This window comes from Dysidea avara, chromosome 14 (assembly GCF_963678975.1).
Source record: "Dysidea avara chromosome 14, odDysAvar1.4, whole genome shotgun sequence".
Taxonomy (NCBI): domain Eukaryota; kingdom Metazoa; phylum Porifera; class Demospongiae; order Dictyoceratida; family Dysideidae; genus Dysidea; species Dysidea avara.
Window position 1 is genome coordinate 10573001 of NC_089285.1, and position 14697 is coordinate 10587697.

The 14697-nt window shown below is 35.0% G+C and overlaps 1 protein-coding gene and 1 long non-coding RNA gene across 3 annotated transcripts in view; both read right to left on the bottom strand.

The window, feature by feature from the left end:
• Positions 1 to 2519: 2519 nt before the first annotated feature.
• On the bottom strand, positions 2520 to 8528 carry LOC136244892 (uncharacterized). 2 transcript variants are annotated; one of them, XR_010695629.1, is made up of 3 exons: positions 7814 to 8473; positions 4316 to 7762; positions 2520 to 2949 (listed from the first exon to the last, which is right to left on the bottom strand). It is a non-coding gene; the product is annotated as an uncharacterized lncRNA (long non-coding RNA). The 2 variants fall into 2 exon arrangements; XR_010695628.1 differs by lacking the exon at positions 2520 to 2949 and adding an exon at positions 8484 to 8528 and having other exon boundaries at positions 5481 to 7762; positions 7814 to 7919.
• Positions 8529 to 9088: 560 nt separating this feature from the next.
• Positions 9089 to 14697, bottom strand: part of LOC136244740 (girdin-like) — a 28401-nt gene continuing 22792 nt past the window's right edge. The window contains exon 6 of the mRNA XM_066036305.1: positions 9089 to 9441. Coding sequence (XP_065892377.1) covers positions 9187 to 9441 — 255 coding nt within the window. The 3' untranslated portion in view covers positions 9089 to 9186. The remainder of the gene's footprint in view (positions 9442 to 14697) is intronic.

Here is a 14697-nt window from a genome sequence, read left to right on the forward strand (position 1 = left end):
TGATTTTCCAAAATTTGGTCACATTTACTGAATAGTATTTCAGCTATGTTCTGTTACAAAGCAGTACAAATGAAAAACAGTAACTATAAGAGCATCTCATACATACAGTTGCATGCAAGTAGGCGTAAAACACAAAATAATGTGAATGTGTGTGGGTATTGTAGGGTATTTTTCTTGGAATTCCCCTCAATTCAAAATAGTTTCAGATTCAATTTGAAAACCACCACACATGTTTTAGATAACCACAACCACCAGATATATATAGTTACAGCTGTATGTGTTCATTAACAGATGCATACCTACATGTGAATTACTACAGTTACCCACATTCTAAGATAATTATAAGAGAGTGGTCGTTAAAGTTAGCTGCTTTATTTTGGTTTGGGTTACTATATAAGAATATACAATGTACCACAATGACTAACATGCATAACTGGATATTGATGCTGCTAAGTGTGTATGGGTGGCCATACCAGCCATCATTTAAGAGTCTAGATCTGTGTTATCATTTGTCTATAATAGTGTCTACCATTTGATCACCGTCACTATGATCTGATCTGGTTGCTTACTGCTTTTCATATCCGAATTTGTTAGTTGTATTACCAATACTTTAAGGAGTCTACTGCTGTATATCATTAAATTTAATCAAGCTACAAGAAAAGTTGGTCATGCTAGTAATATTTGTGATGACTGGACAATAGTTTCCATAGACCAAATGGTCTAATGCATGTGTAAGCCATATAATTATGGTGTATTATCAACAGTCATTAACTGTGATATAGTTTAAATCTACTCATACACATGAAAGTTAACTCAAGAATTTTTTAAAGTTATGAATTTGTGTACTCAGTTTATGGTACTAGCTACATATACATTATTTTGAAACAGTTTAACTCAGTGGTGGAATCCGTTCTTTGAAATACACAGCATGCAGATAGGTGTAATTTTCAGCCTGGAATTTACATTGTCTTGTGTTGCATAAAATCTACAGTATTAGGCCACATAAACTTAATTATTAGTTTCTCATCCTCCTGTGCTCAAATAGCAGTGTGGGAAGGCGGATTTTTATTTTATTTTTTACTAACTAGATAGCTGAATTAGCTAGCTAAAATGACTCAGAATGTAGTTTTCTTAGACTGCTCTAGCAAGGTAGCAACTATAAAAGGTGCTAATTGACCTCCCTTAGCCACTAGTGGTACAAAAAATCCTTGATGAGGTAAGAAAAACAGCAATGCGGGCAGGGATGAGGAACTAATAATTAAGTTTATGTGGCCTTAAAGGAAGTAACAGTTATATATAGCCACTCTAACAATGTGAAGTGTGTGTATTTGCTAATAGTCACACAGCATGCCTAAATGCTCTAATAAAGCAGTCATTATATCACAGCAACCAATGATCATTATTATAATAATAAGATGAATCACAGTGCTTCACATGTTTTAATGTTTATAAAATCATGACCCTGCAGCAAGTATGCTATTGAAGCATCACTTTAGTTTTGGAGGAACACATGTAGTGGACATTGATGAAGACCACAGCTAAACCACAAAAACCCATTAACTGACTTAACTATCTCTTTGCTTACTTTTGCATGTATAACTTAACAACAAAATTTAGCGGTGCATAAAGAATTCTGTATACTGTAAGTTCAATCACAGTGATTTAACTCTATCACTTCCTTCAACAGATCTTAAATTGATATATTCAGCATGAATTCTCTATCACTTGGTACCCTATTGTATGCCTAAAAATCACAGGTTAATAATTTACCTAATTTATTTGTCACTAATGTTATAATATTGTGGGTTGCAGTGTAATCTTAATTAAGTTAACCATTAGTGTTTAATTTTGTTATCTAACCAGTATTGTAACAATTGCATTTACAGCAAAACCAAAGAAGACACCTGTAGCTGCATAACAGCAGTCACACTTTGTTATGGTTACAATCTTGTGGTAATCCTTTATTATGTAAGAGAAGTCTAAAACTTTTATATAGTCATTTGAGTGGATCCACATTCTGCTGTACTCTATAGTGTTGTTTGGGTGAACAATGAACCATTGCCTTTGTTGTGGATTGAGGTGTTGTTGTGGTGAAGGTTGTGGTTTTCATTATGAAAGTGAATGTCGTATACAAGGGAAAGTACTCACATTCATGTTTGATATATACCACATCTCTCCTAATGAACAATACTATATATATAGTTACTGGTGCAAATTGTTATCTTAAAAAAAAGATACTTGGATTTGCCTATCCAGGTATTTTTCTACCCCACTCAGATAGCTAGTTGATCTGCAGCCTTGTACTGCATTACCGTAATACTAGTGAAAGATTGTAATATAAATACAGGATGTGTACTGGTTTTGGTATAGAAACCACAAATTTAGTCCCCATGACATTATTTAATCCCCACTGTGCAGTATTAAATACCCAATGTACTTTTGTGATGATGAAACACAGGACGTTTTTAAGAATCCCTCATGAAAGATGAAAAGACATATTTAGCCATCTAATGAGCTATTCATTAACATCACATGTGATCATACATTTAATATAATTATGTCACAAACAGCAAAGAGAAGTAACACGTTATAGTCAATAAAATGGTGAATTAATTATTATCTACACTGCTGGGCTTAGTACACACTTTCAATTTTCAATGTGTAGCACATTATAATACTTATACAAATAGATTGTAATGAACGTCATAAAATTTGTGCAGTCAGTGGTACTTTGTACTTGTTAGCTTTGATTTAGCTTTCAACACTGAGCGACCAGCACCCTGTCTTGATGGGTATCGACATGTCAGACCACTTGTACAGTTGGGTCTTGTCGATTTCAGTTTGTTGGACAAACTTGTTAGCCGTCTCCCAGAGTTTTTTGGCATGCCTCTTCTGAACATTCCCACGTTCTTGAATTTCCTGTAACTTTATATTGTTTGCATCAGGTTTCTGAGAAGGGAAGTGTTGAATGATAATTATACCTAAACATGGATATTTGTGACTGACTATTGGCCGTATGGGCACCAGAGTTGGGGTAACTAAGTTATGTAATAGACTACTTTAGTATTATAACTACTTAGGAATACATCCATTGTAACTAGTAATAAATTCATTCATGTACTATCACTTCATTGATGATAGTACATGAAGTCTTCGATAATAATGTTATCAAAAGCTGATCGCATTGCACCATACAAATACAGTGAATATTCAATAGTTATATGCATAAATCATCCTAAGTTCCCTGACAATTGAATTGCAAAGCTCTAATTTGCTCAAAGTCTCCACCCAGATGTATGCTAATATACTCTAATAGAACACACACACTACTAAAACACATTGGCACTAATACAATCTAATTAAGATGTGATGTTACATTCAGGTTAATCAGGGTATTTAGTTAACCTGAGGATCCACTGATTTATGTCAGTTTTTATCCCTTAAATGGATGTGACATGCAAAAAAACTTATGCTCAAGCGAAAGTGTGTGTAACAACAATTTAACTACATATTGTACCTTTTGTACATTTTTGTGGTATTTAATGGTTCTTGGAAAATTTGTTTTGGTGTGTTGTGGTTTCACAATTCCAGGAATTGCAAAGGTATTCTTTTATAACCCACATCCAGGGAATGACCTTACCACAAATGGGGCTTACCACAACCACAATTATATAGAGTGCATTTCTTGTAAATCAACACTATAGAGTTTAGCTACATAATATAGGCACTATAGAGTTTAGCTATATATAGACACTATAAAGTTTAGCTTTATATAGGCATATAACACAAACCAAAGTGGGCATGCAATTTATATATAAGCCACTATACAGTACACTTGGGTATTTACATGCAGAGGCTGTATAGACAACTATTATTTACATACAATTAACCGTTGAGTGCATCTACATATTTACATGCCCAGTACAGTTGCTGGCCAAAATTTTCACAGTAATTGTATACATCCATCTAGTATGGAAAAGTATCTTATCCTAACATTTTAATATTTTCTGCTAAGCTATTATATGAAGCACTTTAACAGACAAAAAAATTAATAATGAGATCATAGAAGTGAGAACATAATTATATAGTTGTGGTATTATGTTAGTTCACAACTAGCTATATAATTATTGTCTTATAAATGCTCTGGAATTTTAAATAGTAAACCTAGCCTCTGAGCAGCTCTCCTGTATGAGTTGTATGTCATTCTGACTAGTGACTACATAACCTGTCTAATGAAATTAAAGTTACTTCCCTTCATGTACATCCTTGACATTAATGATATCATGTTTTTTATTACCAGCTTGAAATTTCCTACCAGCTCTTTCAATATTAAAGACTATGTACACTTCACAATCAGATCCACCCGTCAAGCATCTAACAATAAATTACAGCATATAAGAAAATCAGATAATCACAGCCGCAATTTTATTTTTATAGATTACCACGCCTCTGGAATGCATTACCAATTATATCCCATGAACTGTTACGCCCTGCTATAATCAAAATATAAACTTCAGAATTATTTTTATAACCACTTTGAGCAAAATTTTGTATCTAATAATCCATGTGCATGTTCTTTCCTATGTCCCTGTAGTAGATGTAACAAATCACCCAATGTACCAAATTTTGATAATTTGTAGTTTAGCTAATCAATAATAATTATTTCTTTATTAGTTAACTTGGTCCGGCACCAGTACAGAATACTGGTATAAAACCTATGTTCTCCATGTTCACTTTTGATTGTGGGATGTAAAGTTATATAGCTAACAGTATTATTCACAAATGGTACCAATGAAAATTTAACCATGTAGCTGGTCATGTAACTTTACCATGGTACACTTGACAAAACACACTAAAATTATCAAAATAGGTTAATTCAACCTCCTAAGTGAACAGTTACATTGACTTCCCATTTTATGGAAACCTTACCTCATCAAGCATATTCAACTACTAGAACGCATCCAACGGCAAGCAACAAAGTACATCTTGAATGTTTATACAAAAAACATAGACATTTCATGACATACTGTACTTCTCTGGTATATTACCATAATTAGCTTTTTTTTGTTGTAAAATAATTTTTGTATGCAAAACTTGTATGAAATTTTCTTACACAAATATTTTTACATAAGATCGAACTACTCCAATAGAGCAGTTCTAAAATGTGTTTTTGTGGCAATGAAATGGAATAAAGTTGTAACTGTTAGTTCCTCAGGTAAAACTGATATTACAATTTGTTGATTATCATTTTATAGAGCATTGACAGTCTTTCATTGGTACGGCAGGATTCTAAGGTTTCCCAGCCAAGTGATTGCAGGAGGTGTGAGACACTGATATATGGACTATAATTATTTGTTACATATCTGGCTGCATGGTGTTGGACTTTCTCAATATTTTGTATCAAATAGGACTGCCATGGTGACCAGACCATTGCTGCATATTCAAGTTGCAATCTAACTAATGAATGTGTTTGTTCAGACTGAATTGTAACAAATAAGTATTCTTGATCTACATGACACACTACCGAGTGTCTTGATGTACACATAAGGTATAACACATGATATTTAACGAGATGTGCATGGTAATAATCATTTATATAGTGGTATGGGCTCATTATTGCATTCTTAACTAAAATGAAAATAATATTAATTGTTGGTTTGTATAAGTAATAGTACTCTTGTGAAATATCAAGTTGTTTTTGAAAGAGAATTGACTACTGAACATCAAATGCAGTGGACTATCTGTAACCTTATTTGATATCCTTAGTAATGAATTGAAAAAACCTTTCCGCTGCTGTCACTGCATGTTTACACATCAAAGGGATGAAATTAACATTCTAAAACAACTTGTTGAGTCTTTGACGGAAAAAATTTCTAGCTTAGAATCCAACAACTCTATCAAGACCAACACAACTTCTGAAACTCTGAATTTAATAGAAACCAACCACTCCATCATAACTTCCGAAACTCCAGTAAGTAATTGTAATCACCTTCATACCCCTTCCTCCGGTTTTCTTAAACCTCCCAAGACAAAGTCTGATAAACTAAGAAACTCTTTTTAAAAAAAATCTGCTTTACCATTTAGTTACTGGATGTAGGTACCTCACAACTGAATGAACTTAGTTTTACATTATACATGCAAAAAATGTCAACTGTGTATGTCTGGTGGGACTTTGCATTGGGTACCATTATTAACAGCCTTTTAAAGTTCACTAGCATTATTTACAAGGCTATGTGTACTGAAAGAATTTAGAATGTGCATTATTGAGAACTTTCTTCTCCAGGCCAGAAACTTTGTTCATGGACCATGAGTAGACAATTCGTACTGGTATGTAAGTGAAGCTTTACTAAATCTCTACAATTTATTTTGCTGCAGCAAAAACAATATTTCAATTATGTTCACACAACTTTAATAACAAAGCTTCGAAGCTTTGGTAACATTTCCAAAAGGAGCTTCGGAGGGTGTATTTGAATTCATATTCCAGCTCTAGTATATAATTTTATATATAGTTATTCAGAACTATGAATGTCAAAATCGTGCTGTCTCATATAATAGTCTCATATAATAACTGCAGGGAAAATAAAAAGTGGTGAAGTTTTCCCCTTGGAATTTAAAAATGGTGTATCATATTAAAAATGAATCCACAATTTAATTTAAAAATACCCTTAAAAACACCACAGTGAAAACCTACATGACAACATGTTTCTCACACTGAAACTGGTAATAGCTTCAGTATTATATAGTAAGTGACATTTTAACATTTCAGTATAGTATAATATACATATAAACATCCATACCAAATAAGAAATGATAGTGAAAAATGGTAGGTATACCATTCTTATAGTATATCCATTGTTATCCACCACACCACAATGCATGTAAATCATGACTTCTTGTAATTCATGGAAAATGTGAACCAGATGTTTCTTTCCTTAGACTTAGTGGTCACTATATGTGACCGGATTTGCAAAAAGGGTCTTCCACACACATCCAATTCTATGAACTCAGAAGACCATAACTCAGTACTCAAGAAACACATTAACCTGAAACTTTTCCCTTCTACTAAGCTATGTTGATGCTCACTTGTGAATAAATTTCAGGTGAATAGCCTTTTCCAATCAGAAGTTATGAGTTTTCAAAGTTGATAAATTGGATGTGTGTGGAAGACCCCTTTTCGCAAATCCGGTCACATATTAGGGTACTTTCCAGTTATTCATTTATCTTGGTAGAATATACAATAGCATGATGAAGGTATGTATCTATTATATACTTGCTATGTAATAACAACAAACAGTTGTGGGTGATTGAAGTTGATATCACTTATCAAGTTCCTAGATCACCTGGCTACCTTCCTTTGATGTAAAACTACACAGATGCTGTAACTTATCAAACTAGCTACCTACTGTTTAAACAGCACATAGTGCTATGGTAGTAATATAATTTCATGGAGGTGTATAGAGGCACAAAAGTACCAGACACAGTACTAGGACTGCATGCTGACACAATAGTAGCATCTATAACCATAGATGCTATACATCAAACTCACTTGCTGTTAAACTAGAGTGGAATAGCACATTTCAAATACCTTTAATGATGAGAAGTCAATGTTTTTTGATTAATTTTTAGTGTGCAAATAGGTTCCAGATCTATGTTTTTGTGGCTTGATCCATTGGCACATGCATGTTGTTGGAGAATCACCACTGGGTTTACTATTTGACAGAGGTTTGATGCCAAGACTGTCTGTATAACAGCTCACAGGTCCCTACATAAACCTTAGAAATGACCACACACACATACCATTATAATGACTTACACAATGCTGAACAAAAATCACAGGTGCTTACTCATAGCATGCTTTCATGCACTGTGATGACTGAGTATTACATCTATTCTTGTATCATAGTGACAAATTAATAGCACTGGAAGTAAAATAGAGCTTTATGCACATGAAGATAAATTTCATGGACACATAGACTCGGCATGTGGTAATGGTTATTTCCCTTGGAATTTCCCATTACACTTTCATAATAAAAATGAAAATGATATTCATAATTTCATACAACCACCACAACCACAATAACATCCTGCATAACCACATGTACGAACAGTTGTCAACATGTATGAATGGAAATACAGTAAACACTTAAAGCATTTTTATCTATACATGTGTTACTGCTGGTAAACAATCAATCTTATGCACATGGCATGATTTCACAATAGTAAATGTTGGACCAAGAATTATCTACTATTATGGGGTGCATGTCTTTCATGCTTGTATCACTCACACTACATAATAAAATACTTTTGGAATACTACACATTTTAAACTTTGCGTGACGTACAGTGACACATTACTAAAACATAATCTTTCATTCAAGGCATAAAAAGATATTTAGACCAACTTCTCAACAACAGCTCAGTACCCGAGTAGTAAAACTTTCCAGCAACAGCTTAGTACCTAAGTAGTAAAACTACTTCACTTACCATTGCTAGCAAGTTGTACTTTTGCCATCTCAGCATTCTTTAACACTCTATAACAACTAATGTATACCTTTACATATATATATATTAAATGGGGCAAATGGATGTCAACCACTAACACAATAACTACATAATTATGTGGTAACTAACATATTTTGAGCCCATCTGTGGTATGACAAGGTACATTACTCATACTCTTTGTATATGTGATGATATACGATTCATTGCATACTGTGTGTATGGGGAATGGATAGCTACCTTACACAATTACACAACACAAAACATCTCGTTTGTGTGCCAAGTCAACCATGTACAGGGGCAGTTTTAGGGGGGTTTCTGGAGAAACCCCCTCTGAACTAGCTCATGCGTCTGGGTGATAAAAATTGTAAAAGAGTTATACATTTTATGGCTCTTTCTATTGGCTAAATTTCGTACTTTTACCTTTGAAATTACCTTCACAGTGTTGAGAAGCATGTAGTGACCTTTTTTTCTTTTTCTTTTGGTCTTCAACTTGCAGCTAGGCTGAAGTTGCAATTCCAGAGAACCAGAAACCCCCTCTGAAAATTTCTAGATCTGCCCCTGATGTAGATTCCATCCCACAAGAGAAATGACAGAATATGACATAATATAGCAACATCTGTGCACATAAACATTAAATTAGTCATTGGATTATATGTATTAACAGCTTGAGAATGATTTCTATTAATCAGTAATATCTGGTAGTTTTCCTCTTTGATCTTATCTTAACTGTTGTGTGGTTATCACTCAGTCTTGATGGGTATGATATTGATTCAGACCACCTGTACAGTTTGTTCTTGTTGAGTTGTTTAGTCTGTTGAACAAATTTGCTGGCTGTTTCCCAAAGTTGTTCAGTATCACGTCTGCTTTGGCATTGTTTATGCTTTCTGTGACCATTCCCACATTCAGAGTTTTGTAATTTTATCTGTTGTGTACCACATTTCTATGGTGGAACAGAATGAAATATAATACAAATAATTATATAGACGCATATCAGATAATTGATATGTTTTCCACTTTTACAAACAATTTTTTTGGTATACACATATGTGATAAGGTTTTGAAAAAATTCCCTGTACAGAACACATATTATGTGAAAAATATGTGGCTGACCACATGGCTGTACATAAAATCATACATAATACTAGACTTCAGTGGGCTTAATTTATACCAAATCAGAAATTTTCAGTAGGCCAGGGATCATAGAAATAAAAAGCAATGAAACAAGGGTGCATGCATCTACACCTGCAGCTATACTAACGACCATTTAATACCTACTTCTGTCATATATAGCCAGTCAAAAGTGTAGCCATGACTGAATTAGGGATTAAATGTCTACTTGTATAACTGCAGGTATAGATGACCTCCCTTGTTCATTGCTATTATTTCTATTCAAAAATTCCTTATACCTCTGTGTTTTTACTTTTTTGTAACATGATTTATGATTGGCGAAGCAGCACACACTACATCAAGAGTGGTATAACCAGCCCTTCAGGAATACAAGGCTTAAGCTGTGATATCCAGGGCTCTATGCAGTCCTGGTGTGGGTACACCACTGTGCATCAAAGCTAGTAATACAGCACGGCATATGTATATTTAGTGTGAAATGTCTCTGTAACACTGTGGTTGGATGATAATTGCTATTGTTAGGGGAAAACAAAAGGTAAACCATGAAACCACCAACATTCATTTTTAAACAATGGAGCTATGCACGCTATCACAACTATCTAGCATTGGTTTTTCTCATACGTGCAGATTCATTATCAACCTCAAGCATACGTAATCAACTAGGAGCCAAGCATAAGCATTGCACGACTATGTAGATGTCGCGTGAGCCTTATCAGTTGACAAGGGTTATTAAAAGTGGCTACTGAAAGTGTTATTCAGTAGATAGCAAAGGAATGAAACAGAGTTTGATGTCTAAAATAAAGATTTGAGATTAGATTCATAGTGCTGGTCACTGTAAAGTGCTAATAATAAATAATAATAATCCCTTTTAATTCCTTTACAATATTATCCCCATAAAGCAATGAATTTACTTTACAGTAAATTCATTGCTTTAAATTGAGAAATCTTTATAATTGCAGCAAATTTAATGCTTTGAAATGCAAAATAAAGCTGACCACAGGGTAAAGTTTCCTAAGCTATTTTATATTAGCTTGAAAAGTGTACACACCAAAAGGTGTGCTAAAACAAATGAAAGCAGAAATCAACCTAATGCATGGAAGGCAGGTACCAGCTGAACAGTTTGTACTGCAATTTGCAGTGTAATGCAGCTTAAGTTTTTTCTACACTATGGTCTTCAGCTCACTGCAGTTGGCAGACAAACTAAAAGCTGTAAAGAAATTCTAAAACTAGATGTAGTCAGGGAATTTTGGGAATAAATTCCTTACCGAGAAAATTTTTCACTAGTGTGTTTGTAAAGGTGTCCACTAACACTATTTAAGCACAACTCTCATAGGAGAATCCATGACAGCTGCTGGAATTTGGACTATCCATGACCTTATTTGGGAATGGTTAATTTGCTGTAAGTACCATATAGCCGAGGAGCAAATTTTTCGAGGTTGAGCAATGCCGCTAAAAATAAATTTTTCATGGATTTGCAAACACCCCCAAAATGTACTAGACTATATGGAGGTCTAAATATTTCAAGGATAAAATTTTTGCTGGTAACCCTCAAAACCGCAAAATCAGCAATAAAATTTCCCTCTTGCAATATTTAGGCTATACAGTACAGCAAATCATGTGGTTTGTGAGGTCATACTTTGTATACATTGCAAGTATCAAACCACTCCTCGATGAAATTGATGAAGAGACCACACCCATCAAACAAATAATTGGTGCTAAATTATTTTTATAACTCATGTATAATACTTCTTAAGGACTAGTTTAACAATGTCTATATAATGCTTCAGGAGTGAAGGTCTGTATCTTCTCCGGACCCTCCATCATCAATGAAATTCTTTCATGTAATGCCTTTGCTATTTTCACATGCTGAGATACACTTGACATCAGCTGCACCATGATTGTAACTCCTTTACAATTACAGCTTATAAACTTTAGAAACTCCTCAGGTGCCACAGGGTCTAACATTGGAACTGACTCATAACCATTACTCCCTACTGTCCATCCATAGCCACTGGGATCCAAAGACAACAGCATCCTGTCCTGGGTTTGTAGATAAGCACAGAAAAAATGCTGTGCAGTTGCACCCTCTGTTGGAGCACTGGATGCAAACACTAAACCATTTTTCCAATTGTCAACAAGTGCATGGAGGAAGGTGTCAAGAAACATTGTCCACCTGGCCAAAACACAAATAAAGCAAGATGCTGAAGCACTCTCATATGGCTTGAGGAGAATGACTGTGATTAAGACAGGCAGTGCTTGTGTCGTTCTCAACAGGATTCACAAACACTGCAAATGATGGGCTGAGAGAGTGGCTGAAGTAGGGAGGGAAATGCAGAAGAATGTAGTCAGTAACCTCAACCAGGCAATTTAATTGTGAATGCCACACTGGCTGTTGCTAAGGATGTCTCTGATGAGGTCAGTGAACCCATGGATGGTTGCTGTGTTTTTATTCTCCAACATTAGTCACTATTTCTTATTATTTTCAGGTTACAGCAGAAGATGCTGATGTACTGATAATGCTGATACACCGTAGCTCATGCACCAATCATCCACTCTTCTGAACCACATCAAAGGGTTGTTACGATGTCAGGAGGATCCAAGAATCTACAGAGGTGCTACCTGCTCTTTTGTCATGTTTTCACTGGTTGTGATACTGTTTCTTCCATTGCTGACCATAGGAAAACCACTCTATTCAACAGCTTTTGTGCTGGGGACATTGATGAACAGATAGACATCTTCCTTGATGTACAGGCTAGTAAGGATGTGGTGATCAGGAGTGATATTTAGCTGCATTTGATACAGTATGTTCTCATGAAGGCTATACTAGAAACTCTACCTCCAATTGAGGGTGTGGCTGCACAGCATTCTCTTCATGCCTATCTACAAACTCGAGACTGGATGCTGTTGCAGAGCATGTCTTTGGATCCCAGTGGCTATGGATGGACGGCAGGGAGTAATGGTCATGAGCCAGTTCCAATGTTAGACCCTGTGGTACCTGAGGAACTTTTAAAGTTCACGAGCTGTAATTGTAAAAGGGATTGTAGCATTCAACAGTGCAGCTGCAAGAAGAATGATGTCAAATGCATCTCAGCATGTGGATATTGCAAAGGTATTGCATGCAAGAATTGCATTGATGATGGAGAGTTCGGAGAAGATACAGACTTTGACTCAGACATTGATAAACTAGTACTTAAGAAATACTTCAGTTTTAAAAATAATAATAATAATAATGAGTGGGTGTGGTCTTTTCATCAATTTTATCAAGGAGTGGTTTGATGCTTGCAATTTACACAAAGTTGACCTCACACACCACATGATTTGCTGTACTTACAGCAAATTAATCATTCCCAAATAAGGTCATGGGTAGTCCAGCTTCCAGCAGCTGTCACGGGTTCTCCTAGGAGAATAGTGTATAAATCTTTTGAAGAGTGTTAGTGGACACCTTTACAAATACATTGGTAAAAAATTTCTTGGTAAGGAGTTTATTCTCAGATTTGCCAAATATCGGCTAATATTCCCTGACTAATGATATAGTGCTTCATGTTGGGCATGAAATTGTATTAATATTGGTGAGTTAGTATCTGACATAGCTCTGTAGTGTAGCTGTAGGGTTATCAGCCAACTTTAAAACATCTTTTTATCAAGACACGTAAACTGAGCTGCAGGAACCTTATTAATAATTGTGTCTGCATCAGTACTGATCAGTTTGTGGTTGATTAGTAATGGCTAGCTTTATCTCCCACACTCCAAGAATCATTCCTACTGACACACTACAGAGCTATGTCAGAATCATTCTATACATCCCTGCTGCATGGATTTATGTCAAAAGAGATTGGTGACAATGTATTAGCCATTTATTATGCATTTTTGTATTTGGGAAATTACTACATTTAAGACTATTTCATGACATCAAATTAATATATAAAACTCGCTCATTGCCAAATTTGTAGAGACTTCACTCTACTGCTTCTAAACTGTTACAACTTACAAACCATACTTATTTAACTATGTATCAAATTGGTGCAATAAAAAATGAAAAGGAAATTGGATAAAATGTAGCTTTGTGGGAAAAGCCCTACATGGGCATGTTACCACTCATTTGCAATGCCAAAGTAGGGATTTTCGCTCATAGCTATATGCTACCATCATTCATATATCTAGTTTTACTACCGTTTATTGTGGAGCCGTTACTTCATTTTTAAATAGTTTGTTAACATTTTCTTTGTAATATAGTATAGCTCTTAACTATACATATGTGGATGTGATAGCTAGTTTTATTAAATCTAGTATCTTGATCTCACTGCTTATCTAGATCTCAAGTGAGCTATGCAATAGTGTCATGACTTGCTTTCTACAGCAAAACTGCAGCTAGACTATTCAGGGGCATGGTCTCTGTGCTCTGAGGGAATGGCAGCGTGTTCTGATCGTTTAAGGATGTGACTGCAATATGATTATTTACTTACCCCAGCAAAACAAGTAGCAAATGCAGCTACAGGTATTAACTCCCTCTTTATGTAGTTTATGCACTTCAAATAGTTTTTGTGGTGTCTAAATACTTTCCTCTAAGAAAGTGTTGATACAGAATATTAATGCCTAAGTATGGTTTGTAAGACAACCATATATGTAGTTGAAAAAAAAGGAAGGCAAAGCGCAGAATGCAGATATTTGTTCAGAAAAAGTACATACCATGTGTGAGTTTGTTATTGTGGCATGAGATGGTAGCTTCATTTGGCCTCTAGCCTTGCAAGCATGCTGGCTGGAGGCTGCCAGGCAGGTAGGCATTAATCACAAAGTGATTATATAATTCTAAAGTGAGAACACACATAAAATCTCAAGTCAAGTACTTTTATAATAACACAATAAACACTGCTAACCTGTTGTCTGGTTTTCAGATGTTTGTATATGAATATGTACGCACGAGGTCACTGATTTGAGATGTACAAAAGAGTGTTTACAAAGGGATGCTATGGGCATTTATAGTCAAAATTCCATCTTATTGCAGTTATGGCAATGAGTGGGATAAACACTTTTGTGGCCTTAACAGGGATAACTATTTTGAGAAAGCAAGTGA